Source organism: Daucus carota, chromosome 2 (assembly GCF_001625215.2).
Source record: "Daucus carota subsp. sativus chromosome 2, DH1 v3.0, whole genome shotgun sequence".
Taxonomy (NCBI): Eukaryota; Viridiplantae; Streptophyta; class Magnoliopsida; order Apiales; family Apiaceae; genus Daucus; species Daucus carota.
Window position 1 is genome coordinate 46,310,966 of NC_030382.2, and position 27,425 is coordinate 46,338,390.

The 27,425-nt window shown below is 35.1% G+C and overlaps 6 protein-coding genes across 9 annotated transcripts; 2 read left to right on the forward strand and 4 right to left on the reverse strand.

Annotated features, from left to right (window-relative positions):
• The first annotated feature begins 137 nt into the window (after positions 1–137).
• LOC108206006 (3-oxoacyl-[acyl-carrier-protein] reductase 4) lies at positions 138–4,218 on the forward strand. Its single transcript, XM_017376162.2, has 11 exons — positions 138–550; positions 716–858; positions 1,159–1,212; positions 1,516–1,596; positions 1,674–1,719; positions 1,803–1,897; positions 1,996–2,028; positions 2,861–2,995; positions 3,116–3,209; positions 3,751–3,833; positions 4,009–4,218. Exons 1-11 carry the CDS (start codon positions 379–381, stop codon positions 4,039–4,041), a joined length of 969 nt encoding a protein of 322 aa, XP_017231651.1. The 5' UTR covers positions 138–378; the 3' UTR covers positions 4,042–4,218.
• Positions 4,219–4,856: 638 nt separating this feature from the next.
• Positions 4,857–7,415, reverse strand: LOC108208269 (lysine histidine transporter 1). Its single transcript, XM_017378788.2, has 7 exons — positions 7,132–7,415; positions 6,559–6,942; positions 6,071–6,464; positions 5,859–5,964; positions 5,351–5,442; positions 5,194–5,262; positions 4,857–5,097 (listed from the first exon to the last, which is right to left on the reverse strand). Exons 1-7 carry the CDS (start codon positions 7,299–7,301, stop codon positions 4,999–5,001), a joined length of 1,314 nt encoding a protein of 437 aa, XP_017234277.1. The 5' UTR covers positions 7,302–7,415; the 3' UTR covers positions 4,857–4,998.
• Positions 7,416–9,215: 1,800 nt separating this feature from the next.
• On the reverse strand, positions 9,216–12,524 carry LOC108205701 (U1 small nuclear ribonucleoprotein C). The gene is made up of 6 exons (XM_017375725.2): positions 12,385–12,524; positions 12,269–12,297; positions 12,147–12,189; positions 11,968–12,009; positions 11,646–11,889; positions 9,216–9,709 (listed from the first exon to the last, which is right to left on the reverse strand). The coding sequence occupies exons 2-6, from the start codon at positions 12,274–12,276 to the stop codon at positions 9,447–9,449; spliced, it is 600 nt and encodes a 199-aa protein (XP_017231214.1). The 5' UTR covers positions 12,277–12,297; positions 12,385–12,524; the 3' UTR covers positions 9,216–9,446.
• A 113-nt stretch (positions 12,525–12,637) lies between these two features.
• Positions 12,638–14,243, forward strand: LOC108205700 (mitotic spindle checkpoint protein MAD2). The gene is made up of 7 exons (XM_017375724.2): positions 12,638–12,815; positions 12,912–12,927; positions 13,016–13,146; positions 13,250–13,370; positions 13,467–13,570; positions 13,670–13,791; positions 13,995–14,243. Exons 1-7 carry the CDS (start codon positions 12,740–12,742, stop codon positions 14,049–14,051), a joined length of 627 nt encoding a protein of 208 aa, XP_017231213.1. The 5' UTR covers positions 12,638–12,739; the 3' UTR covers positions 14,052–14,243.
• Positions 14,244–14,937: 694 nt separating this feature from the next.
• On the reverse strand, positions 14,938–17,725 carry LOC108205979 (trihelix transcription factor GT-1). Of its 4 annotated transcripts, none has more exons than XM_017376124.2 (5): positions 17,218–17,725; positions 16,547–16,588; positions 15,986–16,114; positions 15,630–15,854; positions 14,938–15,384 (listed from the first exon to the last, which is right to left on the reverse strand). In XM_017376124.2, the coding sequence occupies exons 1-5, from the start codon at positions 17,603–17,605 to the stop codon at positions 15,182–15,184; spliced, it is 987 nt and encodes a 328-aa protein (XP_017231613.1). In that variant the 5' UTR covers positions 17,606–17,725; the 3' UTR covers positions 14,938–15,181. The 4 variants fall into 4 exon arrangements, with proteins under 4 accessions (XP_017231613.1, XP_017231612.1, XP_017231611.1 ...); XM_017376123.2 differs by having other exon boundaries at positions 17,164–17,725; XM_017376122.2 differs by having other exon boundaries at positions 17,089–17,725.
• A 3,733-nt stretch (positions 17,726–21,458) lies between these two features.
• On the reverse strand, positions 21,459–25,765 carry LOC108209220 (F-box protein SKIP14). Its single transcript, XM_017380023.2, has 3 exons — positions 25,510–25,765; positions 24,317–25,363; positions 21,459–23,978 (listed from the first exon to the last, which is right to left on the reverse strand). The coding sequence occupies exons 2-3, from the start codon at positions 25,070–25,072 to the stop codon at positions 23,430–23,432; spliced, it is 1,305 nt and encodes a 434-aa protein (XP_017235512.1). The 5' UTR covers positions 25,073–25,363; positions 25,510–25,765; the 3' UTR covers positions 21,459–23,429.
• Between the last annotated feature and the right edge of the window lie 1,660 nt (positions 25,766–27,425).

Genomic DNA, 27,425 nt, shown 5'->3' on the forward strand with positions numbered 1-27,425 from the left:
AGAATATAAGATAACACTAGTTCAAATTATTTAAAACGATTTGTTATTTCGGATCGAACCCAAATTCGCAACCATTTTCAGATTAGCCAGATTATCGATCAGGAGTTGGAAAAAGTTTGGTTTGATTATATCGGCCCGCGGAGTATATATTTTGTGATTGAAATATTTGTTCGAAAACATGAAATCTGTGACAAAAAAACAAAACAGAGGAGGTGCACATAGTTTTCATCGCCATAGTAGAGTCTTCGGAGTTTCCGAAGCAACCAAATTTCTTGAATAATACGTGTATATATTTAACCTCTTCTACTTTCATCTCTGGCTAATTTCATAGCTTCTCGTTTCTTCTCTATTTCGCACTCTTCTTTTCGGAATTTCAACATGGCCACCTCCGTCGCCGGATCTGCTATCGCCGCCTTCAAACTCACCGGAGCCTCTGCGACAACTGACCGGAAAATCTCCAGTTTGGGCAGCTTTTCACCCATTTCGAAATCTTTTCAGACCCTTAATCACAGCTTGCAATGCCGATCACTGTCTTCTTTTGCTTCCTCTGGTAAAATGATTTAATTGAATGCTTAGTTTCTTGTTTTTGTTTTAATTATGGGCTTTTTGTGTGAATTTTTTTGGTGGGGTTTTGGAATGGATTGTTTAATTAGTAAAGATTTAAGTATTGTTGAAGGGGGGGTTTGAATTGGTTTGAACAATGATGGGAATGCAGGGGTGAAAGCCCAAGTTTCGACAATTGAGAAAGCAGCTGTGGAAACTGTGAAAGAGGTGGAAGCTCCGGTCGTGGTGGTGACCGGAGCTTCTAGAGGTATTGGCAAGGCTATTGCATTGGCTTTGGGGAAAGCTGGCTGTAAGGTTGGTATTAAAGGTTTTCATTTAATCCTAAATGATCAATGTTTTTGTTTTAGTATTACCGCCATCATTTTTTTTTTAATAAATAATTCGGTATAATCAATATCAAACTTTTAGTGTAGTTAAGTCAATTAGATTGTACTATCAGGAATATCCAAGTTGCACCCTGAAGTTTTTAGCTGTGGAAATAACTTTCAAGATGACTAGTTAGATGCATTGTGCATATCGTATGATATTGTTACGTAACTCACATGTAAAAGGCACCTTTCTCCAATATTGATGTTTTGCCTTCTATTTGTGCAGGTTCTGGTCAATTACGCCAGGTCGTCAAAAGAGGCGGAAGAAGTCTGTAAAGAGGTAAAACACAATGACTGTATCTCTTCTGATGTTTGTTTTGTTTTGCATTAGATACGCCTGCTAGTGGTCATTTCGCACGAATACTATTGATGATGTTGAGACGGTCACACAGGTCTACTGCAGTATGATGATATGAATATGCCCCAGTAATGACTTTTGATGATCCTACATGTTGTAAAACAGAGTAGATGTATTCTTAACAGCTGATTGAATATGATTTCATGCGGTAGCTTATTGTTTCTATAGAAATGTTTCTTTTTGACATTTTAATCAATCATAGTTCATGATGCTATTATGTTGCAGATAGAGGCATCTGGTGGTCAAGCTCTTACTTTTGGAGGCGATGTTTCCAAAGAAGCAGATGTGGAATCAATGATAAAAACTGTGAGTGGATATTCACTTTGTTGATTGTTTGGTTTGAAAGAGAGGCCACTAATTTTGTAATGCTATCATACATGCAGGCGGTTGATGCATGGGGAACAGTTGATGTTCTCATTAACAATGCAGGTGACTGAAGCGTCTGTCCTTTACAATATAATATACTGGTGTTGTCTGTATAATAGCCTGCTAATGAATTGCAATAATTTCAGGAATTACCAGGGATGGCCTGTTAATGAGAATGAAGACACCTCAGTGGCAGGAGGTGATTGATCTTAATCTCACGGGTGTATTCATATGCACACAGGTCTGTTTCCATGGTTTGACTATCAGGATATAGATGTTAACTACTTTTATATGTTTAAACAGAAATAATATCCCTAAGCTTATATTATGTCATTGCAGGCAGCTGCCAAAATTATGATGAAGAAGAAGAAGGTATGGCAATTTTAGTATCTGACTGTCATCAGATTTCTGTTTCACTTTAATTTACATTAAATGTAGACATAGACTTGGACTCTACTATAAAAGATTCTCTCGTGCATTCATCTGGTTAATGATAAGGAACTCTATTCCTTCTAGTCAGTTTATAGAGAAATATTCACCACAATGTGTTTTAGTATACTTTAAGGCTGCGTTCACTTGGATGGAATGGAATGAGGGGAGAATGAAATAAATTGTACTATAAATTGGGGGTGATGAGAGAAAATGTCTATAATATTCATCCCTTCAACCATTTCATTCCAAACTATATGAACTAGAAATCTAACCCACATGTTTTGCAAGGAATGCTCATTTTACTTCATCATGTTTCCCGACAATCGTTATCATAAAAGATTTAGACTCGCTCATATTGAGTCATTATTGTCTCATACTTTCTTCTTTCTCCATAAAACTTCTTTATAAATTTTCATTCCTTTCTCTCTTCATTCCGTTCCATCCAAGTGAACACAATCTAAGTGTTTTGGTTATACTCATGGATTATTGGTATTAATATCCATTGTACTTGTGTTTTATTGTATTTGGTGGGATGATCAATAATCTACTTGCTTTATAATAAATCAGGGTTTGAACCTTATATCTTCTGTCACTGGTTTGAACCCTAGAAACAACAAAAAATGAAATTATACCAGTTACTATGCACAGAACCTTTTCCATGCCCATATGATGCAGTAGCCTTGTTTACTATTTTCCTTTGATACAAGTTTATATTGACCGCATTCTTGTACTAAATATTAAATTGCCATTCCTTGTAAACTAATGCTCTCAGGGACGTATCATCAATATAGCCTCAGTTGTTGGTCTTGTTGGCAATGTGGGGCAAGCAAACTACAGTGCTGCAAAAGCTGGGGTGATTGGCTTTACTAAAGCTGTGGCAAAGGAATACTCGAGCAGAAACATCAATGTGAGATTACCCCATTATTTTCCATGTAGTAGGATATTACTATATTTGGATGCAGTTACGCATGTCAATATTGTTGTACTCATAGATAAAAAATGTACTTATGGTTTTTTTAACAAACAGGTAAATGCTGTGGCTCCAGGATTCATTGCTTCTGATATGACTGCTAAACTTGGAGATGATATTGAAAAAAAGATTTTGACTACAATTCCTTTGGGTAAGACAATAACATAGATAAACAAAGAGAAGCACTTTTTAATTTGTTATCCCCTATGAAAAGCTTTTGAATTTTGTCACTGGGTACATCTTTGTGTATCCAGCATATATTGGCTATCCAGATGTGTATCATCTTTGTGTTCAAGTCTGTGCATAAAAACTCCTTGTCACTGATAACATTTTGAATCCTTTGAATATGCACCTTTTTGCATTATATATACATGCACAAAATGAATTGTCCTTGTTGGTTAACTGTTCACAGTTTGACCTGTCGAATAGGTCAATGTCAGTAAGACTGCCTGAGGCCTGAGGGCATCAGATCTTTCTTAAAATTTAAACTTTTACAAACTAGCAATTTTTTATATTATGCTACGGCTAAATGTCAACTTTGTTGGAGAACTACTTGTAAATTGACATGTATAAACTTGTACTATTCTGATTTTTTCTTTTTTGTGTAATTTGAAATAGAAATGAAGGAAACTGAAGCAATATTTATAAAAATACATCGGAGATACTGATACAAGTTTTTTCTCTAATTTCAGGAAGATATGGCAAACCAGAAGAAGTTGCAGGACTGGTGGAGTTCTTGGCTCTTAATCCTGCAGCAAGTTACATGACTGGACAGGTTTGTAATTCACTTGCAATTTGTTGTTCAGAACTTAAAATTACTACTAGCATTAATCTAATTTTAAGTTGTACATCAAGATGTGTTTTGTCTTTTTACTTCTGAATAAGAATCGCGCCTATTGTAAGACATTTGCAAATCTGCAAGCTTTTTGACTGTTAATGTTGTGTTGCAGGTACTTACAATTGACGGAGGAATGGTAATGTAAGCGATGAGCCCACATCCTTTCTGACTATGCCATGTTAAACTTGTTCAACTCAGCTATAGTAGATATCGTGTTATTTAGGTGGAAGGTTCTAGACATTTTGCTTTGAAGAGCTTATGAAATAAGATACTTGTACAAGATTTTGCTTTAGATTTTCATTTGAAATGTTTTTTGTCTTCATGCAAGTTTTCGCTATTCCATTTTAAGGCTACACTAAAAAAAAAAAAAAACTTGGTCGTATGTAAGTTGGCAGTTATCTTAAATTTGGTGTTTGGGTAATTTTGATTTATTGATAATTTATGAGTAAATAAAAACGTAATAATAAAAATAGAAATGATTTATGAGTAACTAATGATTTATGAGTAACTTCTATTAAAAGTACAGTTTTAAGAAACTAAGTCATCGGGAGAACTTCTCTCAAACTAATTTAACTTATTTTTGATTTTAAGTCAGATTTATGATTTATTACGCAAACAAATGTTTTTTTCCGACTTAAAACGGGGTAAGTCTACACACACCGGATCAATATATAAGCTGAAGAGAGCCATAGATCTGAAATAATAGTTCACTACAATTGAAATGGTATCCGCTTGTATTATATTGCATCAGGACTCAACTCATCTGTTGCAAGCCTAACAGATGAATTTTTCAGAATATGTTCGATTTTATGGATTTTGTTGCATACAGCTTAGTAATTGGTAGAATATTTTGCAAGACTATTATAGTAACTTAAAGAGACATATTAGATCTGAACTAACTGTCCATTACAACTGAAACTTCTGTTTCCATACTGTATAGTAAGTTGCCAAGTTCACCAAAAGAAAAAATCCTACTAAAAATACTTGATACTTGTTGTACCTTAATTAAGCGACTAACTTAATTCAATTAATCACAATCATCATCGTCATCGTCTTATTACAATTTCGTAGATAAGCTAACAACATAATTTGATGAGCTAACTTAGCTAAAGAACTTGTACTGCTGGGCAGAGACGATGATCGTTCGAAGCCCACCGATGGGTGCTACAATCATTATAGTAACGCCGATCACTATGAATATCTGCCAAAATTCAAATTCCGACAAGCGCATAAAAGATCAGTAAGAAACAAATAAATGAAAAATATGAGGATGAGGAGAATGAACAGAGTTAATTACCCAGTTTAACCACCAAGAAAAGCCGAATTTTCGAGGTTTTTTAAGGATCAACCAGATGATGCAGGGAAGCTATTAGATCAACGAAAATTGAAAAATTGTCAGAAATGCAGATAGATTGCTTAGTATATCGGACACAGCATTACTGTTTCTCACTTACATAATATGATGTAGGAGCTAAAGCAAAGCCTCCGAAGAAACCAAGCAGACCACCGAAGAAAGGAATTGCAATGGCGATGAACATTGTGATTGCTGCAACCAAATTATAGAGGAAATATCAGTGGAAGCCGGGATCTATGTAATTTCTGTCATAATTTTCAAGAAAATGGTCCCAAATACCACTGTCGGAGAAGATGCCCTGACCTACCATTTTACAATCCAAAACGCTAGATCGTTTGATGTTTATCTTTTTTTTTGCTTAATGCTACACGATCTAGCGTTTTGAAATCCTAAACGCTATTTTATGTAGCATTTTACTCCTAAAACGTCATATCGTGTTATGTTTTGCAGTGTTTTTCAAACCTAAACGCAACACGATTTAGATGTTAATAAAATGATATTTTGGATCATTTCTCGTAACTCTATTATTTTGGGCATATTTGTGGGTTTTGTGGCAGGACTTTTGTCAAATTGAATCTACGTTCTACACTGTGAGGCAATTTACTTACCAACATATGAATATCTCACAAACAGGCGAAGACTGGTACGAGGTTTGAATCTCATATGCTTCACCAACAATGTCTCGGTCATGTCAAAAACAGGCATCGCGAATACCTGTGACAGTTAAAAGCAATGACAAACAGCGATTGATAAGAGTCTGATTACAAAAAACGTTGGAGAAAGAAGGCGTTAGTGGCTAAAATCTGAAATGGATGATAACCTGGTAGCCTCCGAGAACATGGACAACGACAAACATATTTGCAGTTGCAATTAGCCAGTTTGGTTTCTCTAGTGTGAGCAGAATGTTGTCATCAAGCGCGGTTCCAAAAATGTAGTATCCGATGAATGCAACAGGAAAGTAGCAGAAGCCAACAAGTAGATACGCGACAAAAACACCTTTGTGCATCGGTCCAGTGGAAGGCTTGTCAGGGGTGGAAGGAATTGTAGCTTGGATTTCAAGAACTACATTGTGACCAGCATAAGCAAAAGCCACTGATCCCAGGGCATTGAAGAAGTCAAATATTTTTACGCTTGTGTCTTCTGATTTTAGGCTATAGCTCACGTCTTTCATCACCCCCTTGTTAATTGCAGCTCCCCAAGAGATAGTCGAGTAACTGCAAATTGGAAAATGCCAGAAACATAAATTTTTACATTATAAATTCACGACACATTTGATAACATGTCATTCTGTTGGAGATTCTGTTTTACCTTAAAGACATGACAGCAGCAGCGAGGGAAACACCGGATATGGAATTGAAGTTGGGGAGAAGAGACAGCGCAAAGTGAGCAGATCCAAAAATCATGATGAAATATGTGGTTCTGATAGGAGTGCAGGTTGGACAAACAGACTGGTGGAACTTCTGCAAAGATTTGCCTCCAGTAACCATATAAACAATGCACGTACCGACATCCACAATCAGCTGCTGGGGAACAACAATCCAGAGGCCAAGCTTTTCCCCAAATGCTGCTTGGCCTAATTCATGGTACCTGTCAAAACGTCTGCCCGGAACACATTCATGCATCTCCACCATCTGCCATATCGTGTACAAGGTTATCAACCATGATCCCACAACCATTGTGATCCCTGCCCCCCTGAAAAACATATAGCAATCTCAGTCTTTATAGAAATGTATAAATGAAATAAAATAAAGGGTCTTTCCGGTATGTGCCAACTACGATGACAGATTTTTATTGGTGTAGATTTTGTGCGTACGGGGTCCATCATCATTTCTGAGATTGGAGCCAATAAAAATCCGTCATCTAAGTAAGTAGTAAGTTTACCATCCGAGCTGCGACATAGCATAAGGCAGACTAAGAACACCAGCACCAACCATGGCAGTGACATTGTGAAAAGCAGAATACCACCATTTTGCATGCCTAGAAGAAGTGACTGGCAGCCAATCATCTATGGCCTTCTCCTCTGCTGTTTTTCTATCATCACTTACCACCATTTTCCCCTATATTAAATTTCTTCAAACAGCAAGAGACCAACCAGATTTGGCAACAAAAGACTTGTGGTTTATTTAAACTCAAACCTTCTTCCAACGTACAAGAATGGGAAGCTTGTGTAGTTATCAGATGAGTAGAGTTTTACTGCTGATGAATAACTGATAATAACTGATACTTAGAGATAAGTTTTCCTTTTTCACGGATACTTGAGATAAGTTAATCTACGTTTTTACATATAAAATGTTTATATTAATATTTGATATAATGTTAGTGTATGGATTACTCAAAGGTTGTTGGGAGAGACATATGGATTAATTCCTTAAAAAAAGGTGATCAAGTTATCTGATCTCTGTTAATCTGAGCAGAGATCCAAACCTAGAAATGTGGACAATTGTTGATGGGAATATTTTGATAGTTAAGATTAATTTTACATGATCCCATATTATCTCTAACTACTGTTTACGTAGTCTCCACCTAACTGAATCTAAGAGTTCAACGCTAAGCTGAATCTAAGATACTTGTACAAATAACGTTCCAGTGGTAATCTAATTTAATAAAAGTTCGGTTATAATATCAATTCTTATCTTTCTGACTTCCAGAGTAATTCTAGAAAAAATTAGGACTCCTGAACGATAAATTGATCATTTCTCAATTGTCGATAATATTTATTTTTGTTATAGTGATGAAGTAAATAATTATATCCCTTTTTTTTTTTTGCCAGAAATTATATCTCTATTTTAATAATTATAAAATTTGAAAGTATCACTAAAGTTTAACACTCCCTATTGTATTCTGATAATTCATTGTTTCTTTTTCAACTTTTCTTAGTTTAAATAAATATTAAAAATTGGCACTAAATTTTTATTTAAAAGAATTTATAAACCTGCAGATACTCCGGGGTAGGCCTGTCAATGGAGCGAAAATCCGCCGACCCGATCCGATCCGAGGTCATTTTAGCGGATATGGATTTAATAAAAAAAATCCGATAATAAATGGACCGGATATGAATTTAGGGTGATCCGATCCGTTAATAACCCGATCCGGTCAATAAATAAATAAATATATATATATATATATATATTATATTATATATTATATATTTATAATAATATATTTTATTCCCAAGATATATTTATATATATTCTTGGTTTTCTTTCAGGACTCGCTTGTCTGCTTGTAGTAACTGTGCTCCTGAGTATATGAAATTTGGGGTGTTCAGAATGTAGCTCTGTGTTTCATATTGGCCAATTTCAATCTTCTGCTAGTGGCTATATGTTTTAACTCTTTTATTGAATACTAAATGTTGCTGTTATAATGCTCAGGTATATATAAATGTATTACTGAAAGTCTGAAAAACTGATATTTTAGGTGTTTAAATACTAATCTCCTCAATCACTAACTAAACAAAAAATAATTTAGTTATTAGCTTGCAAAGCAAAAAAGATATAAATACATAAAAGCACAGGAGATATAAATGAATAGTACCTTCCGCAGCAACAAATAAATTTTAACATTATTATATACTTGTTTTATTTGTATTTTAAGTAATGTTAAAGCCATTTAAAAAAAATGTAAGTAGTAAGTAAATGGATTGGATATCCGATCCGAGATCCTAATGGATATGGATATGGATCGGCTTAAAAAAAATCCGGTCCCGATCCGATCCGAATCCGATAAAATAAATGGATATGGATACGGATTTAGGCGATCCGATCCAAACCCGATCCATTGACAGGCCTACTCCGGGGACTAATAATACTGTGAAGATGAAAGCAGAGCTCCATCTGTGAAAATACCTTAACTGGATACTAGCATCCCTTTCCTTGTGAAATGACTTGTGTTGATTGCTATGAGATTAACAAAGGGATATCTAGGTCCTGGTTCGATCATATTATTTACGCCCAGGAATGTCAGAATTAAAAATTTGAAATCCGTCAAGAACTAATTTGACTGTGAAATATTAATCCAAGTTACACAAGCACATATGCCTTTTAACAAGTATAAAACATAGATTAACATACATCAGTTTGCTTCTTGTACAATTCATAACAGGTACAAACAAGCCACATATAAGTTTCTGCAAACAAAGCATGTCCAAGTGCACAACTCAATTGAAAATTTCCAAAGTCGAAACTACCCCCTTTAACCTAATGACCAGACTCAGCAGCTTGGGGTTGTGCATTCACATTGGAACTATCAAATCCTCCACTCGGTGCTACTGGATTTGGGTTGGCTTGATACATCACCGGTGTAAACGCCGCGCTTGAAGCAGGTGCGCTGCCCGGAACTATTGGCGGGGGATTCATTAACATAGGCCTAGGGGCACCGTCAACTTGGCCTTGGCCTGGCAAGGGAGGAGCACCAGGTGGAGTGGTCGTCATCGGAGGCATGCCTGGGCCGGGCATGTAAGCTAGAAAACAAACAGAAATCAAAACAAACACCAAAAAAGACGTAGGAGAGATTGGTACAATATCATAATTTCTTATATTGTGCTGGTAGTAAAACAAACTGATTAGTTTTGATCAGCAAAGTTTGGGTCATATTGTTCATATCTTGGCCTCTAGATCAGTTGTACCTATATTTATTAAAAAACATACTGATATGGTATTTCTTTAAGTCTCTCACACATTTGCTTCTTAAAAAAAATGCTTCCTCTTTAGTCCTACATGATAATGAGTATTATTTTTAGAGCAAAAACACGATTCAAAGTTGAAGCCTAACGAAATTATTTCCTCTCTTATTTCCTTTCTAATTGGGATTTCATATTAAGTTTAGTATTAATTACACATCACACTGTGAAATACAAATGCTGTATATCTATTGTTATTGTATTAGTAGATTAGTAGATTATTAGTATGAATTTTTAAATATAATATATATATATAGGCACTTGTTCAAATACAAACCACACTTAGCATAAAAACCTAAAAACTAGTTTCAAAATGATCAAATATCTCCTCAAACTTTTAAAAACTAACAATACCCCCCCCCCCCCCCCCCCCCCCTAGTTTTGCCATCAATGTTACAAAACTTCACTTTCTACCCACCTGGACGTCAGCACTGGGGCCAGGCTGCCACGTCAGCTGACGGCAGCAGTGGTCCCCCCAGAAAATTAAAAAAATAAAAAAATAAAAATAAAATGGAGTGCGGTTAGCAATTATGGAGTGCTCATAGCAAAAATGGGAGTGTACTTGGTGGTTTTTAGGTTTTTATGCTAACTTGGTTTGTAGTGGAATAAGCCCCTATTTATATATATATAATGGACTGATTTTTGTTACAGATATGGGTGCATCACAGCATTAGCAGCTTTGAGTTCTACAGCAGCTGTAACAAACTCAGAAACAGTAGGTTCATATTAATCTTTAAAACAAAGAAACTGGAGACTGTGGATGGAATCGTGTAGTATCAACCAAACCATATTGGTACAACAAGTTAAGTGCATACTATGTAAGAGAAAGATCAGAAGATGCATAAACCGTATACAGTAACATATTGCTCACACGTAGGACCTGTGAGAGCTTGTCAAAGTATTACTCCATTCGGTTGGAAAAGAATAAGTGTACGCAAGCATTAGAATGAATGATTAATGGGGGAGGGGAAAAGACATAAAGGAACTAACTCATGAAGTAAGTTAGTGGATCTGAAATGAGGACATTGTCGTTAATATTAATAATAATAAAAGTAAACCAGAGTCTCTTCGCCCAATGGATATATTGGCTAGATCTATAGATCCAGATGATTCAATGTTTGGGGACATAACGAAACAAAACAATAAGTTCTTCTTAAAAACTAGAACCAAGTACTTCCCTACTTCGCTCATCATACATTCATTTGCCGCAAGAGGTTCAAATGTGTCTAAACATTTTTTACAATTCAGAGTGTAAGCGATTCAGAACCAATAACTTATATGTACATGTTTTCCATAGACATGGTTTTTTTTTCCTTTTATTATTTAAAAGAAAAAAAGACAGGTATTCTTTTGACCAACAAGTTCATGGATAACCTAATGATGTAGAAGTCCTTGATGAGTATAGATTTTAGATTTTGGTTATTACTAAGTCTAAATTGAGTGCAATTACTTCATATAACTTTTGCTAGATTCCATGTGCTAAAAGCTTTTGTACTTGCATCCCCGTAAGTATCCCTACATCGCATGAGAATTCCTACAATCACCCATACATAGTTATATAGCTATTAGACCGCACTGCAGGGAATCTCTACGCAAACAAAATAATATATGCTAAAGCTGCTGAATTAAGTTAGTAAGAGTTCATTGTATATGATTTACATTATGCAAAATGACAAGAAAGGCCTATTAAAATCATGTTTTGCGTCGACATACTAACCTGGTCTCATCAAAACTGGAGGCCTCATTCCAGGTAACAACGGGCCAGTCATGGCCATTTGCGGATTACCGGGCATGGGCATCATAGGAGTAGGTAATACAGCCATACGGGGTCTCATCTGATTGTAAGCTGCACCCACTTGCTGAAAGGCAGCAGCTTGCCCCAGATGAGCCTTGATCCTTTCATCAATCAAAATCTGGTGCTGTTGCTGCTCGTATTGCTGATAATACTCCCGCACATTTGCCTGCACAAGACATTGTATAAATCACACATAATCAAAAACCACAATTACTGCATCAATCCCCAAAGGTAGTTGCAATACCTTGTGCTTGTATCCTGCATTATGCTGCTTCCTCACCGACGGCTGAAACCACATAAAAATTCACAATCACCAAGCCAATAACAACAAAGATTAAGCCCAAACAAACTAAAATACGACAGCTTGACATAGTCCAAAAAAGTACATTAATGACTTATATAACAAGTATTAGAAAGACTTACAGAATCATGAGTGAGATAAGTGTCACAATAATCACAGTAGTACCTGTAAAATTAAGAAAAACAAGTGAGGACTAAAATTAAAAGCAAAAATCTACAAAAACTTATCATAAACACATACATACCTCGGCATGGTTACAAATTCACACAAGAGCTGTAGAAAATCAAGAAACATATACAAATCAGAACATAACACATAAAAAATACAAATTCAATACATATATATATGCTCGAATCATACCGTAGATCGATTAAAAATCACAGCGCCAGGCGAATTCGCAAATCTTAAACCCTAATTCGCGAGGTGTGGATCGTTGATTAAAGGAATAAAATTTTATAATTTAATCAAATTTGTTTCGGTTAAAGTAGTGTTGGGCCAGTGGGCTTAATGTTGGGTCATAAAAAGAAGGCCCAATAAAATATTTATTTTGAAATTAGGATCCGACCGTTCATACCGCAACATAACCAAGTAGCCGTTATTATACTTGTTCTGTCTCTCGAATAAATATCACTAGCCCCTTGTTATTTTCCCCCAAATCTTGAACAACTAATACATATACATACATATATACAAACTATACTAGGTTTTTACTTCAATGGCTTCTTCAAAAACAGCCACCAAAGACATCATCACTCTCCGAGGCTCCGCCGCAATTGTCAGTGAATTCTTTGGTATGCACTATGTTTAATGTTTCATGATTTGTGTTAATTTTTTGTGGGTTTTTGGATTTTGGATTAATATTGTTTTGTTTTGAAACCGTTTTTCAGGTTATGCTGCAAACAGGTTTGGATTGCATAGTTGATATGGATTTTGCACTTTTAGTAAAAAAAATCGATATTTAGTGGGCCTAATTTTTTTATTTCTTTTGTAGTATTTTGTATAATCGCGGTGTTTATCCGGAAGAAAGTTTCGCAAAGGTGAAGAAATATGGACTTCCACTGCTGCTTACTCAAGATGAGGGTGTTAAGAGCTTCATTTCGAATCTCAATTCTCAGCTTTCTGGTGAATATTTTTTCTTTAGTATTTTTTTTATTAATGCGGCAAATGTAAAATATGTGTATTTTGTGCCTGTTTATTGATTTGTGGAATTTTCATATTTTATAAGAATGGTTAGAAGCGGGGAAGTTGCAAAGGATAGTTCTTGTGATAATGAGCAAAGCTACTAATGAGGTTTTGGAGAGATGGAACTTTAGTATCCAGACTGATGAGGAGGTTGTCGAAAAAGGGTAATACATTTTACACATGAACCCTATGGTTTTGATCTTTTTGCTTTGTCTTCGATGTTGTTAGTGTTAATTGGTTCTGTATTTGATTGGATCCAGTGTGTCAAGGGAGAAGAGTGATAAAGAAATCATGAGAGAAATTCAAGCAATCATGAGGCAGATTATATCTAGTATCACGTATCTGCCATGCCTTGATGAACCATGTAATGATATAATTATTCAGATGTTCTGTATTATGGGTCCAGTAGGTGTGAGCTTTTACTGAACTATGGCGTTCTCGTGTAATAATGTTATAAATGCAGGTATATTTGATGTCTTAGCATATACTGATAAAGAAGCTGAAGTGCCCATTACTTGGATTGAGAGTGATGCTAAACTGATCGAAAATCCACAAATGGTGAAACTGCACTCTTTTGATACCAAGGTAGTTATCATATTAATTCTGCTTATAAATTGTACAGCCGTTTGGTATATCTTTTTCCTCTAGCAAACTTAACGCTCAAGATGAGGGTGTTACAAATTTAAATATTAATCTTAATTCTCGGCTTTCTGGTATAATTCTTATTTATGTTCCACTTATACATAAGAATTAAGTAGTAACATATGTAATGAGGTGCTTGTTTGCAGATACACAAGGTGGACACATTGGTATCATATAAGAATGATGAATGGGATGAGGAGTGAAGCTGCAAGCCGTTTTTTCTTGCTTTTTTAGTTTTCTGCTTTTGCTTATGCTATTCATCATCATGATGATTTGATGTTTGTGAATCTGTAATTCACTACTATGTTGTAACGTGTATTAATGAGAGGTTTGATGCGAACGCATGATGAGTATGATATTTAAACTAGCATTTACTAGTTAGTTTCTTCTGTACATATGACTATTGTTGAAATATCTTCTTCTCAAGGAACACTAAATCTATCTATGTTGGAGCTATCTACTTCTCATGGAACACTTGATCTTTCCTACTGTCTTGTATCCGTGAAATTAGAAATGAGTATACACTAATTGGTTTTCCCTGTTATGCACACATCGATGCCGTTGTTTTGATTTATTCTTAGGGAGTTAATTTATTCTTAGGAGCGGTCCCTTCGCTCACGGAACAGCAACACGATGCTTCTTGTACTCATCCGTCATGAACATCAGCAATTGTCAACCGCAACTCACACTCAATCAAAATAGACAACACTGACATAATAATTCTTTCTCAATTTATTCTCGGGAGTTGTCCTTCACCCAAGGAACATTATTATTTCTCAATTTATTCTCGGGAGTTGTCCTTCACTCAAGTAACATTGACATGATACTTTTTGTACTCGTCCGCCTTGAACATCAACAATTATCATCCGCAACTCACAATCAATCAAAATAGACAACACTGACATACTAATTCTTTCTTGTACTCGTCCGCCGTGAGTATCTGCGGTTGTCATCCACAACTCAAAATCAATCAAAATGGACAACAACTTGTTTATGATATATTCTACCGAATATAACTACCTACCATCACGTCCGGCCAAAAATAACTACGCATAATGTCCACCAGGAAAGGTGGAAAAACCATTGGCGTAATCAACAAGTTTGTTATATATAGACAAAACAAGTAAATTTATTAATACATTGCAACAAAGACCATTTATAGACAACATTCAAATATATCGCAAGACAGACTCCATCAGACAATTAGATGCCAATATACACGGCCACCTGAACTTACAAAGTTAATAGTTAATACCATTCTCGAATTGTCAGAATGCAATTCATTTTTGCAAGGGTTCACGAAACAAAAATCTAAATAGGTATTCATTCGACCCTAGTTAACACCTCGGTAGATTGCACCAGGGCAAAGATCATCCATATTATCAGCACTCCTGAAACCCTCGTACTCCCTCAGGCATGTCCAGCCCCTCCGTGACAGGTAGTCACGAAAATCATCTTCGGTGTAGAAGGTCTTATCCTCTGTATGAACAGGCAGACTATCCGGCTCCTCATACAAGCATAATTTTACTGTCACTCCTGAAAACAAAAACAAGCATTATTATGATGGGTAATGAAATGGTATTAACATCCTGGTAGTTTCCAGATTCTGCAGAAACAAGTTATAATGTTTATAAAACCTCCGAGGTTTCATTAAGAAAACACAATCGTTATCAGATTCACTCAAGTAAATGCTACAGAATTCTCGATCTTATTTGTTACAATTAAGACAACACGGTCAAGTTAGCAAAAAAAAAAAAAAAAAGTTGACGATCAGTTCTCACCTTCATCAACATGAAGAACATAGTTTCCCAAAGGCATATCCCTATCAAGGCTCCGCACAACATTATTTTCATCTTCCAGCCAAAAGGCACGCTTTGTTCTCAACCTAAAAGCAGATTTAATTGCATCTTTAATGGAATCTGCAGAAGCATCAATGCCGATTCTCTTTGTATAGTCCCCCAACTTGACAGCAATAACTCTCCCTTCATATAAATTTCTCTGCCCGCCTACAAGAAAGAAAGATGATGCAAACAACATAGTTTAAACTCAGGTGGTAACTAAAACAAACATCATTCTTTATGGCCAACTGAATTTTACAGGGAGCGGCGCAGTAATATCTACTATAATCAAAACTAACCATTTTCAGGAGTTCCTCTCCAGTCCCATGGAGAAATTCCATTAGCAGCAATAGTATCAGCTGTGATAGCAAGAGGATGTCCATCATGATCCAATTGCCTTTCCAAGTTAAGTGGCGCACTACCCTTAGCTGCACAAAAATGAATTAAAATTGTAAACAACTATTCAACTGAAACTGAGAGATGCAGAAACAATGAGAACAGTTAATATGCACAAAAAAAGGCCATTTATAAGGAGTCTGTGAACAGGTCAATTCATAACAAAGAATGTATAACTTGAATCACAGACTTCCAACCAATGTAAATAGATTGATACAGTAAACAAATACTGTATCTATGCACAGCGGCGGACATAGTAAGTCTCCCACTGCCTATATGATAATAAGACATCATGATAACCTAAAATATCTTTCCTCCAATTTTACATGTCAATGACTCAAAACAATAACACTTCAAAAAAAGAGTTGTTTGGAAGTTACTAGATCAGTGACAGAAAAAGTAAGCAGCAATCCAGTAATAAGTTACGAAACACTACATATTAATAGACTATAACTATACCATACCTTCCACAGGCCCATATGTTATAGCAGATGTATCATCCGTACCTGTGTAAACAAAGGTAAGACATTTTGGTAAACAGATAGCCTCAATAGCGCTATTATTAATGCAAGAAAGGCATGTATGAAAAAATCTGACACCAATAACCATAAACAAAGCATAATGATCATGTATTTTACTTTTTACAAATCAAATAAGTCCGGAATCTTGCATCGCACCACCCACACAAAAAAAATATACTTAACAGTTGACACACGCAAAACATATCCATCTTAATAAAATACAATAAGCTATATATAAGTCTAACAAAACTGAAATCAAGAACACTGTACAAATCAGTTCATCGAACTATATAAAACATCCCCAACGAAAATCATAACAGAAGCAAAAACCAACTTAAATAGAGCAATTCTAGTAACAAAATACACATAGAGTGAGATACACTGTGAAAGCACATACAAACACACACTCACATGCACACACACACATATACACAAACATCTCATGAAAATTAAACCCCACATGAACCAAGATGACATACAAATACCCTTATCGGAGAATTGCATAAAGGTATCAACTTTGGGAGAATCGGCCTTAAAAAAATCAGGAGTAGACTTATTACTTCTATTCCTAATAATCTCCTCAATTTCCTTATAACAACACATCTTAGCATTACTCTGATGCTTAGACTTCTTGAACTCCTTCAGCAAATTCCTCCACTTATCAGTGCACATAGTTGGTGATCTATCAAACCCTTTCTCCCTCATCTTAGCTGAAATCTGGTCCCACAAATGCTTATTAGACTTTGATGTATTGAACAGAGCATCAGTCTCTCTTCGAAAGCTAATCAAAGCCCGAGTCTCTTCTTGGACCCATGTTTCGGCCCTTCTCTTTGGGGCTTTTGGGTTGTCTTCATCGCCGCCGCTGCTGTCACCGAGAATCATGGGCTGGTGGTGGTTCAAGACGGTGGAGGATGGGTGTTCAATCAGGATCGAATTGGGGGTTTGTGATTCGTCTTTGTAGAAATCGATTGGTTGGGGTTGAGGGGCCTTTTCGTAAAGCATTTTTGATGGGTTTTCTTGAGTGATTCAGCTGAATTCAAAGCTTTTGTTTGTTGAGGTTGAAGAAGATGAACACTCGAGACTCTCAACTTGTTTTTATTGCTCTGACATATGCTCTTTGTTCTGTTGTGTTAATTGTCAATAATTTTTTTTAGTAAAGTTACTTAAAAGAATACTTTTCATTTTTCACAAATAAAAAAATATCACACAAAAAATAAAAAATAATTTAAAATATACTCTCTTAGCAGAATAAAAAAAAATAACATGTATATATATTGAAAACTGCATATTATGTATATAAGTAATTGGAAATGAATGTATTTTAGGTAATGTTATTTTATTTTTAAAACTGAATTCAAAGTAAAAACAAAATTATTATTATTATATATTATATTAAAATTATAAATAGTATTTTATTTTATATCGAGAATTTGAATTTAGTATCATGTGAGACAATGTATTCTTTGTCGTTATCGCTAAAAACACATCCAGTCGGTTTCATGTTAGAAACCGTAAATATTAGTTGCATCATATTAGAAAGGCCCCCGAGATTACTTTCCGTCCCAATTTTGACGTGCTTTTTTGCTTATAAAATTATACTTCATATAAAATATTAAATTCAGATTATAAATAATATTTTATTATTATCTAGAGAATTTGAATTTAGATCCATGTGAGGCAACGTGTTTTTTGTTCCTGTTTGTCAAGAAGACACCTATGTTGGTTTCATGTTAAAAACCGTGAATATTAATTGCATTCACTCGAAGGGCCCCAAGATTAATTTCCGACGCAATCTTTAACGCATTTTTTACATTTTTAAAATTATACTCCATATTACATATTATATTAAGATTATAAATATTATGTTATTTTTATCTCAAGAATATGAATTTAGATCTCACGTGAGTTAATATTTCTTTTGTCGCTATTCGGTAAAAAAATTACTGCCAAACCGTAAATATTTTTTGAAGGAAACCTAAACCGTAAATATTAGTTGTTTTGGTTAATATTGAAAGATTTTTCAACTAATTTATTTGACGCTTTTAAATTTACGCTTCATGCATCGACATTTCAAGATAATCCAGAGTAGGCTAATACTGAAAAATGATGTATGATACAGGAAACAGTATCAATTAGTTACAGGGAGGGGAGTTGATATTAGTTTGCACTCATGCTTAGTAAGTTAACTTGTTGATCCTGAGTTCAATGAAATGTATCAGATATTTTCGCATCTGCTGCATCACTGAAGCTGTATCAGTCTATACCTTATAAACATTTGCAACAATGAATTATGTCTAACCGGATTTTACAGCATTCAGTAAAGATCACCAGTTATGCAGCCCTGGGGAGAGTTTTCACAATGCACATAGAACTTCAGGCTTTTCTTCTCCGTACTTGAATTTCACATACTCTTGATAGTAAGCATAGTTGATTAGAAGCTGCAATAAGTAAACATCGAAAGATAGTAAATAACAATAACTTTATGACATGTGTTGCGAGACATGGAAATTTTATTATTAGGAACGCGGGGTTTTGGCATGAGCCTACCCTTGACCTCTTGTTATCAGAGAATATAGGAGTACTGCGAAAAGCCGGTAGATTTTGAGGATATTTTTGAACCTCTTTAAAAAATATTGAGATATATAATTAATTGTTGAAGTACGTGGAGATCATATAAAAACCGACGAAGGAAAAAGTATGTTCCAAAAATAGTAGAATCCAATAATAAATAAATAGAACTGCTAAATGGCTGGGACATGAATCTATTTTGGCCTTTAGTTGATTACACCACTAATTATTTGAATAAAAGATTTAACCATTCAATTAAATTTTGAAACTTTTAATCCATATATAGTCTATAGCTTCCAAATTATGTGAAAGCTGAAAAAGAGATGGATGTCTTCAACTCAGAGGGGTCTTCCTGGGCTGATCAATGGGACCCTGAACCTCTCCCCAATGAGAAGAAAGGCAAGAATGACTCCAGCAAGGACAAGACTCTGAAGAAAAAACTGAGCTTCGAATGGGTCAGAAAACTTGTTAAAAAGTCCGATAAAAATTGATGAGGATCATCATGTTTTCACAGAACTAGCTGTGTGAAACATCGGCATCCTTCTCTTTCCCAGTGTGTAGCATTTCATATTCATTTCATCACTTGGATAGTTTGATATGTGGATGTGGATTTCAAAGACTCGAGATTGTATTCCTTAATAATCTGAGATTTATATCTACCACCAAAACCAGAAATGTATTTAACATAAATTTATTCAATTTTACGTGACTTTCTGGCTGTCTGAGGTTTGCTCCATGGATTTGGTGAATTGTGATTCCATGTATGGTTGTTTAAGTGTTTCATCTAGTAATGTTGCAACTTTTATCAATTGGCTGATGTTGAGATTGATCAAACTATTATAACTGGTATTTTTTCGTGAATTAGATTCATGTTATCCATCGCAACAATTTTTAGCTATAGAACCTTCTTAAGCTTCTTTTATGTCTGCAAAACTACTGGAACTTTGTCTTTTTTTCGGAGATTCTGATTTTTGCATTAGTTATAATTCTCAAATCAGAGACATACTTTGGGGCCGTTTGGTTGATCTTAAAATAAGTGCTTATTGCTTAAAATAAAAAAGTGAAGTAGAAGCCAGAAGCAAGTTAAGACTTATAAGTGATTAAACTATTTGGGAAAAAAGTAGAAGTCCTGAAACAAAGGCTAGTAATCCTAACTTTTTTTAAGTGCTTCTTAACTTTTTACACAAACGGTACAAATAAATACTTCTAACTTATATATTAGAAGTTCGGCTTATAATCTATTCCCAAACACCACCTTTGATTTATATTCAACATTTACCACTTCTGAACATTCCGGTGGTGATTGATACCTGTGCTACAGGCAGAATGACCACCATAACTTGCTGCCTCCACTATGCTAACAAGAAGGTTAGCAGCTAGTTAGTGTGTTTTAAATGCTCATTTCCAAGTCATAAAGTTTTTGATCGAGAACTTGCAACTCTTTCTTCCAATACAATTTATCTAACACTTTGAGAAAATATCTTAGCTCAAAAGATCTTCGAAAAAATTAAATACGCGTTACTTCAATTTTATTTTGAACTCAAAAGAATATCCTCTCAAGCACAATAAAGACAATAAAAGAAACCGGAATAGTGAAGATTGGTTCAGCGTGACAAATATGTTCGTGATTATAGAAAAAGTTTGACATTCTTTTTTCAAGACAAATTTGTTCCTAATTGCAGAAAAAGTCTAGCATTCTTTTCTCAACTTACTCTCAAGTATAACTCAATTTAATTTATTTTTTTGTAAAGGAAGAATGAAATTATGAGACTAAAAAAATTTATTTTCCTCCGATCACTTCCCTCAAGTATAATTATATTTATTTTTTTATTTTTCGGTCTTGACAAGATCTCCTATTATTTGAATAATTATTTAGCTAAAGTTTCAAACTTATGTTTTTGTTTTTGGGTTTTGACAGGTCCCCTATAATTTGAATAAATATTTAGCTAAAGTTTCAAATGACAAGATATGATAGATTCAGCGAGTAGAATTTTTCTCCAATATTGACAAGGTCCTGTATGATTTAGCTATTTAGCTAAAATTTCATATGTATATTTAGCTATTTAGCTAAAATTTCATATGTATATTTAGCTATTTAGCTAAAATTTCAAAACATGTTAGATCAGCAGAAACTAGAAAGTATCAAAGCCCACACCTGTATTTGCAGAACATTAGAGTTGTAAAAAGATGGGGAAAAGGATAAAACGAAACCTGGGAGAAAAGTTTAGCATGAAACATGCAAACGTACATTTGGGGGAAATATTCAGAAATATAACTGGACGGCGAATAACATACAACAATAGTTTGATTAAAACAAGTATTGCCATATAACTGGACAACAACAAAAAAAAAATAGCCACCATACATGTTAGACAAAAGTTTGTGGCCATAATCGAAATTTATGTCTAGGAACAAAGAATTACAGGCCTTCGAACAAGGCAACTGTGTACAGGTTACTTTCGAACAAGGCGCGTAACCATCAACTTCAATTTTAAGTAGCACAACAGTACTGGCTATAGTACTCCACCTGAAAATCCCTACTGCTGCTGCTTTCCTTTGCCTCTTCAATGAAACCGGCTTGAAGCAAGGAAGCTCCAACAAAAAGCGCCATGCGATGAACCAAGCACACTGAAACCAAGCACAGAGCAAGCGACACTTCACAGGATCACACGATGAACAGCCAAAGCATCACAATTCAATTTGCAACGTTCCCTGGATGGCTTAATAATTTTTTTGCCATTATTTCAGGGAAGCAATGAAAATTGTGTTTATACAAATCTGAGCTGAGATGCAACCCTTTCACTACACATCCTCTACAACATCGAGCCTCATGCAGGAACACATTTATTCTGCAAGGGAGCACATTCCTCAGGTCTACTGATCCATCTGGCCAATCGCTTGCATCATCTGTGTATGACATATATTAACCGACAACACAAACCAGAAAAACCATCTGCAACAGCGACACGTCTAATGCCCGTTCACAATAAATGTACCACCTCAATGAGCACAAACCAGCAGTTAATCATCTGCATAATAAACCTCCAAATATCCCAACTAAACAACAATTAAGATATCAAAGGATCCATCTAGCCAATCACTAGCATCAGGCACCAAATAGCTGCATAACAAACCTCTAAAATCTCTGACCAAACAAACAGCAGTTTAGATGCCACAGAATCCATATGGCTAATCACTAGCATCAGCAGCGGACAGCATATCTTAACCAACAACACATGCCATCAGTAAAACCAACTGACACAGAAACACATGAAAATCACATTTACTATCAATTTATTGCCTCGACAAACATAAGATATACTGCTCAGCGCACCAAGCAAGTCTGCCCAAAAAAACCTTCCAAATCTCCAAATCACACAAGCATGTTTCACAGCCATCTGACCAATTGCTTGCATCAACAGTGTATCGTCTTAACCGACAACTCAAGCCAATAAAACACAAGATACTGCAGCACAGCGTCAGCAAAGCTGCATAACATACCTCCAACTCTTGCGATCAAACAAATGAATCTACAGATACCATATGATCCATTTGGCGAATCCCTAGCACCAACACTGTATGACATATCTTCTCAACCAACAAAAGAAGCCATCAGCAAAAAAAACTGCAACAGCAATACATTCACTTTCAATTTACTGCCTCAATAACTGTGTATCAAACCTCCAAAACTCCTGTACACAAGCAGGTATCACTAAAAACATCAAAATAACTGCGTAATATACCTCCAAATCTCCTGACCGAACAATTAACTATGTAGATACCATAAAATCCACTTGGCCAATTACTTGCATCAACAGTGTGACATATCTTAAACTACAACATAAGCCATCAGCATATCCACATGCCACAGCAACACAACAAATTCACATTCACTATCGATTTACCACCTCAATAAACATAAGATACTGCGACCCTACAGGCACGTCAATTAGCTGCTTAACTAAACCAATAACTTCCCCAACCAAATAACTATTTAGATACCATACAATCTGATTGTCAGAAACTTAATATAGACAAACTGTACTCCATTGAGCTGCTTCTACATTTGTTTTTTGTTTTTTGTGCTTCTACTGTTTGTTTTTTTTTTTTTTAATTCCTGATATCTGCTTCCAGGAACTGATACTTGAAGATGCTCATTCTCAAAGCACGAAGTCATTCCTTAACAATTAATAAAACAAAAAGGTTGCAGCTCAAAATCTGACGCCATCAAGAAACAAATGTACATGTGTTCTTAAACTTACCCATGCAGACAAATATTGTGACTTGACTCTGGGTGAACAACATTCTCTATCAAATCATCCTCTCTGTTCTCTTCGCAGACAGGGTTCTTGCTGGAGCAATCTGAACACCTTAGCTCCAAACAAAATGTTTCTTCATACTCATCACGGATGCACCGGCCACAATATGCACACCGTGGTATGCACAATGTGCAACCCCTGCATAAGTCATTAGCACTGTCTTTTGCTTTACACCCCTCAAGTGTGCAATCATACACAAGCCTAAATTTTTGGCACCTTGGGCATATCTCAATATCAATGGCACGTTCATCATCACATAACAAATAGATGTTCTCCCGAAGAAAAAAATGTGGCTTTTGCCCAGTTATCTGAACTGGACCATCTGTTCCCAGCAAAAATTTTAACTCTTCAAAACGCTCAGGTGTTACTCCATAAACCCCACCGATTCTCAGGTGCTTTATCCCTGAAGTACCTTTCTTATACTTAAAATCCTTTAAGATGTTCAGAATTCCCTCTATATTGAGTCTTGTGCATCCAGGAACACAGAGCTGTATAAAGCAAAGTAGAAGACATTAGGAATATATTGGTAAAAAGTTAGTGATAGCAACTTCATCAACACATTTCATTCTCACGTGATACATAAAGTCGACCAAGTCACATAACTTATATCGCATCACTAGCATGACAAACGAGTTGATTTTATGTGTGTGTGTGTGTGTGTGTGTTAAAACATGTGAGTCATGATTTTCAGCACCCAACCTTTATAAGGTAACCCAGATGCCAGATAAATGCACCCTAGCATCTATCTACCTATTTATATGATGCATAGAAGAAGAGAAAACTGCAGAAAGGTAGAGATAGATGGTCAATAAAATTAATTACAAACCTTAGTTAACCTCGGATTAGTGTCAACCACACGTTTGAGACCATCCTCTGTGATCCTGGGGCACTCAACCAGGCTCAAACATTGCAAATTGCCTTGAGCCCTGCTCGATAGATGCAGAAGAATATCATCTGTAATCTTCTCATTTAAAGGCTTATCTATGTGGATACTTCTCCATAAAAAGGGATCACTTCGAACCATAGAATACAAGGAGCTACAAACTCTTTCAACAGAAAGAAGGTCTTTCAATCCCAGATAACTAAGTGTAAAAAGAAAAGCTTCATGAGGAGATCCCCCTGCATCGGAACAGCATCCTGAACATTCAGGACATGCATCCATCATAGCACTAGAACTTCCACTTCTAAAACTCGGGTTGTCCTCGGCTTTATTCACTAACCAGAAACCATCATCTTGCAATGCACCCTGCGGCTCCCTCTCCTCGATACAATTATCATGCTTACCATCAAACATATTCCCAGGAAACGACTGGAACCTCAGCGCCTGGTCCAATATCAAATTAAGACCAGCATATAAACTGTAATCCTCTTTAGCCGCCCCAGGTTTTTTCTTTCCATATCCATCATAATCCATTTCAAGATCCTCAAACCACCCCGTAATGGCTGTAATAGTGGTGCTTATATCCATCATAAACGGATCCGGAGGCAACAGATCAATAATGTCTCTATCTCTCCCATCATCTGACATATGATCAGACATATGGCCCGGAAACACAGGCCTATGCGACAAGTTCAAAGCCATTCTTATCCTACTAACCAATTGAATCCCACCAAGACCCCAAACCAATCAAAATCAGACAAAGATCAAACCCTTCCCCCCTTGATGACCTAACCACAACTACAATAAAGATCAACCCCCCCTTTGTCCCTTTCTATGACCTAATCACAATTGATGACCTAATTACAATTGGATGACCCAATCACAATTTTCCTACAAGATCAGCAATAAACCCCTCAATTTCTCCCTTTTTCTTTTCTTGATAACCCCAATTACAATAACCCAACAAAAATCCCCAAATTTCTTGTTACAGAGCTAGAAAAAAAAAAAAGGAACCCTAGATTACATAGTAATCAAATTGAATGATAAGAATAACTGAATCAAGAAACGAAAGAATATGAAACCAATCACAATAATGAAAGAAACGAAACACTGATAGAAAAGATAGAAACTTTGATTACCCCAGATGAAGATAAACGAAACCCTGATCTGAAAAGTACCACCGCAATCAATACGATGATCCAATCAACTTGTCAAGATATATATAGATACGAGTTGTATTTATATATAATCGGAGTGAGTCGAGTCCAATTACGCGTGCGAGAGAGGAGAGAAAAAAACCCCAAAACCAAATTGTTGTCGAGAGAGAGAGAGATGAGAGAGAGAGGATATAAAAAATGAGAGAGAAAATAAGGAGAGGGAAATTTAGAGAGAGGAGAGAGAATAAAAAGGAGTGACACGTGTGTATATGAGATAAAGAGGCGCTGATCCTCTGGTGTAGAGTGTGGCGGGAGCAAAATTGCGTCCTACTCTTACGCTTTTCTTTCTTTCTTTCCTTGCGATTTACCGAATATTAATTTATTTGGTTTTAGTAATGTTTATTTAGTGCATGTAGAATCCAGATTCGTAACTAGTTACCATATCTATCGTAACTGTTTTTCAAATCATAAAACATCACAAATTATATATTAAAATACATTAAAATAATATTTTCTCACTTGTACCCCTAATAAATGCATGAATGTAAACTATTATACAACCGTCATTAATTGTTATACAATTTTCAAAAAGAGTAATTTTAGAATTATATCAATATATTTCCATTGGAAATTAAAAGTATACAAGTATTATGGGGAAAAAAATTATTCTAAAAAAAACTTGTATCGTGAGACGGAGGGAGTATTAAATTCCACTCAAAAATTGATTAATTTGATAATTAAACAAATACAAAGTAAATAATTTTAAATAGTGATAAAATTTTGAAAATAGAGGCTAAGGTACCACGATAATTCAAAGCAATGGGAACTCATGAGGATTTCATGATAGTCTTCGACCTTTTGGTTTGGTATAATAATTAATTAGTCCATTTATAACAGTCTTAATCAACTTGTTTTAATATAAACAAGAAAAGCGTAACCAGCAAGAATATGTATCTTATGATAATATAGAAAGGGAGGGTAGTTGTTTGGAAATTGTGGTGGAATATGATGGGATGTTCTAGTTGGAAAATGCTTCCACATTATTTTACGTGCAGTATTAGTTAATGAGATTTTATTGATTTGTTTAGTGTTGGGCTATTCTTGTGTGAGTATCTTCGTGTTTTAAATTTATTATGAATTTGAATCGTTATTAAAAAATAACAGTTTGTATAAGTAATTTAAATTGGTGTTTATTTTAAATTAATTTTTTGATAGTAAGATACAATTTAGGATATGTGGGTTGATACTAATAACTTTAGTTTAATATTTTAAAAATAATATAACTAAATTAATAATTCCTTTTGTGAGAAAAAATTAACTATAAACAGATTAAAAATACACATAGTTTTGAACGTATTGTAACAGTTTTTGCGTCTTGACATAATAGATACAATGCAGATAGTATATGTTTGACCCTCCTTATTTAAGAATTAAGAATTTATCTCCAAAAAAATCACATTTGTATAAATTTTTCTTTGTTCTAAAATCGGTTGCGTAACTCACCGAACTCATTAAATATACGATTATTTAACTAATCATTCGATTAATCTCCGATCAATTCAGTTAATCTTCGATTAATTTTTGTTTTGTGACTTCACTGATTAAGTCCGGTCTCTATTTTTACAACACTGAAATTTTTTAATCTAAAATATCTAAAAAATATTTAATACTTCTCATTTATAGAAATAAAGAAAAAAATCCAAAGGGAACAATAATACAAAATCAAGCTGTTTAATTTGTTATATATTATTTATATGTCACTGAATGAGGCCATGAGTTCTCTCACATTGGCTTCTTAACAAAGAATATGCAACTCAAAGCTACTTTTAAAAGTCAGAAAAGACTTGCTCGTTAAGAATCAAAATCTACATGTTTCCTTTCTGTGTTAACAAGATCTA

Bases quoted from the DNA above. Each gene is read 5' to 3' on its own strand.
- LOC108206006 (XM_017376162.2), top strand. From the start codon at position 379: ATGGCCACCTCCGTCGCCGGATCTGCTATCGCCGCCTTCAAACTCACC. The intron at 859-1,158 runs GTTGGTATTAAA...CTATTTGTGCAG, and splicing joins TGGGGAAAGCTGGCTGTAAG to GTTCTGGTCAATTACGCCAG. The intron at 1,898-1,995 runs GTCTGTTTCCAT...ATGTCATTGCAG, and splicing joins GTGTATTCATATGCACACAG to GCAGCTGCCAAAATTATGAT.
- LOC108208269 (XM_017378788.2), bottom strand. From the start codon at position 7,301: ATGGTGGTAAGTGATGATAGAAAAACAGCAGAGGAGAAGGCCATAGAT. The intron at 6,465-6,558 runs GTAAAACAGAAT...TCCAATTTGCAG, and splicing joins GCTGCTGTCATGTCTTTAAG to TTACTCGACTATCTCTTGGG. The intron at 5,443-5,858 runs GTAAGTAAATTG...ATTTGGTTGCAG, and splicing joins TGTGAGATATTCATATGTTG to CAATCACAATGTTCATCGCC.
- LOC108205701 (XM_017375725.2), bottom strand. The intron at 11,890-11,967 runs GTATTGCAACTA...TGTCTTGTGCAG, and splicing joins ATGCAGGATACAAGCACAAG to GCAAATGTGCGGGAGTATTA. The intron at 9,710-11,645 runs GTTAGTATGTCG...TTTGTTTTCTAG, and splicing joins TCCAGTTTTGATGAGACCAG to CTTACATGCCCGGCCCAGGC.
- LOC108205700 (XM_017375724.2), top strand. From the start codon at position 12,740: ATGGCTTCTTCAAAAACAGCCACCAAAGACATCATCACTCTCCGAGGC. The intron at 13,371-13,466 runs GTAATACATTTT...GATTGGATCCAG, and splicing joins GAGGAGGTTGTCGAAAAAGG to TGTGTCAAGGGAGAAGAGTG. The intron at 13,571-13,669 runs GTAATGATATAA...TTATAAATGCAG, and splicing joins GCCATGCCTTGATGAACCAT to GTATATTTGATGTCTTAGCA.
- LOC108205979 (XM_017376121.2), bottom strand. From the start codon at position 17,605: ATGCTTTACGAAAAGGCCCCTCAACCCCAACCAATCGATTTCTACAAA. The intron at 16,589-17,082 runs GTATGTCATCTT...TTGTTTACACAG, and splicing joins ATTCTCCGATAAGGGTATTT to GTACGGATGATACATCTGCT. The intron at 16,115-16,546 runs GTATGGTATAGT...ATTTTTGTGCAG, and splicing joins AACATATGGGCCTGTGGAAG to CTAAGGGTAGTGCGCCACTT.
- LOC108209220 (XM_017380023.2), bottom strand. From the start codon at position 25,072: ATGGCTTTGAACTTGTCGCATAGGCCTGTGTTTCCGGGCCATATGTCT. The intron at 23,979-24,316 runs GTTTGTAATTAA...TGCTTTATACAG, and splicing joins CTAATCCGAGGTTAACTAAG to CTCTGTGTTCCTGGATGCAC.